Here is a 3,535-nt window from a genome sequence, read left to right on the forward strand (position 1 = left end):
AAAAAAAAGTGATAAAATAACTACTTTGAAGATTTTATCAACTGATAAAATCTCTGGAAAAATGAAAACTGAGTTCACGCCGACTTCAGTGATCTGTCAGGCATATCATTTCATCATTCCGTGGTAACAATGAAATGTACAATCATCTGAACTCTTCAAAATTCTATGAAATTTCTGTGTTATTAAATAATGTTAAAAATAAACATTTCTATTAATTTTAAACTTACATTTGTATGAGACCTTAAAAATTAAGGTCGGGTGTGGTGGCTCACGCCTATAACCCCAGCACTTTGGGAGGCTGAGGTGGGTGGATCACCTGAGTTGGGAGTTTGAGACCAGCTTGACCAACATGGAGAAACCCCGTCTCTACTAAAAATACAAAATTAGCTGGGCGTGGTGGCACGTGCCTGTAATCCCAGCTACTCAGGAGGCTGAGGCAGAAGAATCGCTTGAACCCGGGAGGTGGAGGTTGCGGTGAGCCAAGATTGCCCAGTTGCATTCCAGCCTGGGCAACAAGAGTGAAACTCTGTCTCAAAAAAATTTTTAATTAATTAATTAATTAAATAAGAAACCAACTGGAAAGAATATAGGCTTTGATGATTTATAGATTTTGTTGGTGGGTTTATTTTATGGTCTCTCTTTTGAAAAATGGAACATGTCTACTTTATATTCTGTCCTAGTGGAGCACCTTTGAGAACAGACATGGAAGTTACAAAGGGAAAACTGAGCAGGTTTACTTTACCTGCATATTCAATATTGATGGGTTCCCCAGGGAGCTGCTCACTGGGAAAAAGGAGCTACACTGTGATAGTACGTTAGATAAAAGCGGCAATGTCTATGCTGGTGGAACTGAACCTATATTATTTGTCAGCAAAGTTTCAAAAGCATCCTTCATGAGGATACATAAAAACTAAAACTCTTCACCTGGATTCTCTACTAGCAACCTTCCTTCTGAAGATATCAAACTTGATGATAGCTAGCATTATTATGATTTGTCATACATTCCCTCAATACTTTGAGTCCAAAACTAATATGCACTAAAAAATATGATCCATGTTCTCGATCCTTTGTAAGCCTAGAATTTAGATAAGCAACACAACAATAACAGCAGCATCATCACCAAGAGGTAAAGAAGAATGCTACATGAAATAAGTAAAATGCATTCAGATGAATACAAAATGCCACCTGGGGGACGGATAAAAGCTTCACAGACAATGTGGCGTGAGGATGAGGCCTTCATGGGGATTGCGGCCAGGGAAACCTGGTGAGCAGGCTTAGGACAGCGCACCACACACCGGGGAGGACACTGTGTATGAGGGGCTGACAGCCGGAGCACAGCCACGAGTGTGAGCTCTCTGTTATATGTTAACTTCGCCAGTTCACTAGACTATGGGAAGTCCACAGGACGATTCTGGGCAGGAAAGTAACAAATCAATGTTTTATGAAAACTAATCCAATGTTCACAGACAGGGAAGACTGACCAGCAGGATGGTGACATGCTGGCCATGCGGGCTCTGGAGCCTGTCTGGCTTACAAAATCATCTCCCACAACCTCTGCAGCTTTGGTTTCTTCATCTAAAAAAGCCAGAAGTAATAGTAGCACCAAGCTCAAAGTTGTTGTGAAGATTTGATGAGAAACAGATGATTTAAAATAGCAAGTGCTCAGTTGATGTTAAATATAATGACTGTTAGGAAGACAGAGGCCTTAAGAACAGCCCAGGTGTTTGGTGATAAGAATCAAGATGATTTGCTTTTGGGATGCAGACAGATGCAGGACTGTAGGAACAATGCAAGGACTTGGTTAGAAGATATGAGAATATTAGGAAGGGAAAGAATGTAACTCACTCCAAAATTTTATTTTACAGAGAAGTACTAATGAAGAACTGATTTGGAAGGGGGCAAATGTGGTCACGTTAGGCAATTTGAGTTTACAGTGGAGCCCATAAGCCTCATGGGCCACTGGGAAGGCACGTCCTGGCTCAGGGTCAGACCAGGAATCACATGCCGGGCCTTTAACACCACACAGACACATCAGATGTGTGAAGGTTCCAGCATTACTCAAACTCGGCACCTATCAACATGGTAACATCTACTGTACGTGATGCATATTCCCAAGGCCCTACCTTCTACTTTCAAGATACTCTGATAACTTAATCTCTTCATAGGTAAGTGGTTTAATTCTACCATATTTACTAGGAAAAATGTATTACTGTTTAAAACAAATAAACAAAGTCATAATAGTCTAGACCGCAGGGGAGTTGGGGAGACTGTGGGGCAGGCTGAACTTCCAATGATGTCAAGTCTCTCCTGTTCCTCCAACCCTGAGTTTAAAACTGAAATGAGGCACTTGGTTTCTCAGGATGTTACGCGCTAGAAAGAACACTGGCCGGTGTTAGAAATTTGAAGAACTAACATTGGCCATTTGTTTGTTAGGATGGCAACTTGAACAAATCACTTTGTCTTGTTTCCACATCTGTAAAATGAAGGGGCTGGACTAGGTAGAAGGCCCTCCATCCCAGTGTAAACGCTGTGTAATCTATGCTTGCTGCATCTGCCAAACACACACATAATATAAATCAATACACTTACGTAAGGTCTTAATGATATTCTCTGTACTACCCATCTTCAATGACATCAGCTTTCCCATTCACTTGGCAGTCTTTCCTGATATTGCCTATCTCATCCTAATTCCATGATATCTAAAACACTCCACTTGGCTCAAGTCTTTCTTAATTCTGAATTATCATGGTGTGATAGGTCAACTTCCAGGGAGGGGGCTACATTCAAATACAATCTATAGAAGAATTTCATAACAGATAAAAGACCTGCACATTTTGCAGTATGCAAATTCAAGCAACATATACAAGGACTGTAGCAATAATGGTATCAACTAAATGTTAGTAAAACAGGAAGAGTCAAAAAAACAGAGAAAAGATGTACCTTTTCTTTGTCTAGATGGATTCCACTAATTTCAAAATCAAACATAAACAGTTCAGCCACTCGCCTATAAATGAAATGAGCCCCAGGTTATAACAGGTAATAAAATTACTAACAAAATAATTGTGGTTTTTTGTTAAATAAATCAGTCTTTTTGAGCTTTACTGCCAAAAGTTTTTTCAAAACACACACACACACAGACACACACACACACACACACACACACTTTGTTTTAAACAAGGATCTTAATATCCTCAGAAGTCAGGCAAAACATCTATCTGACTGACAATTATGATTGGCTCGTCATATAAGAGCTTATTCCTTTATTCAGAGAGTACAAACCTGTGAAGCCACCATAATAATTACTTATTTATTTCAACTCAATCCAAATCCTAATAATTAAAAACATAAAACAGGTTTTATATTTGGACAATTTTTCAAAGGCCCTCTGCGTGAGATTTTCAGTTTTTCTTCCAGCCAGTAGCAGCTATTTAGAATATTAAATCCTTTGATGCTGTGCTGGACGCTGACTTTCTTGGCTAATGAGAATTGTTTTCTTTCTTTTTACTCCTGCTTCACGCTTGGAACCAATTTCAAA

At 39.4% G+C, this 3,535-nt stretch overlaps 1 protein-coding gene across 2 annotated transcripts in view; it reads right to left on the minus strand.

Annotated features, from left to right (window-relative positions):
* Positions 1-3,535, minus strand: part of MIPEP (mitochondrial intermediate peptidase) — a 224,544-nt gene that overhangs the window by 202,857 nt on the left and 18,152 nt on the right. For both annotated transcript variants that reach the window (XR_001886079.1, XM_017874490.1), the window contains exon 5: positions 2,941-3,004. Coding sequence is in view for 1 of the 2 variants with exons in the window: in XM_017874490.1 (XP_017729979.1) it covers positions 2,941-3,004 (64 nt within the window). In the remaining variant the exon portion in view is untranslated. The remainder of the gene's footprint in view (positions 1-2,940; positions 3,005-3,535) is intronic.

This window comes from Rhinopithecus bieti, unplaced genomic scaffold (assembly GCF_001698545.2).
Source record: "Rhinopithecus bieti isolate Rb0 unplaced genomic scaffold, ASM169854v2 scaffold_8350, whole genome shotgun sequence".
NCBI lineage: Eukaryota > Metazoa > Chordata > Mammalia > Primates > Cercopithecidae > Rhinopithecus > Rhinopithecus bieti.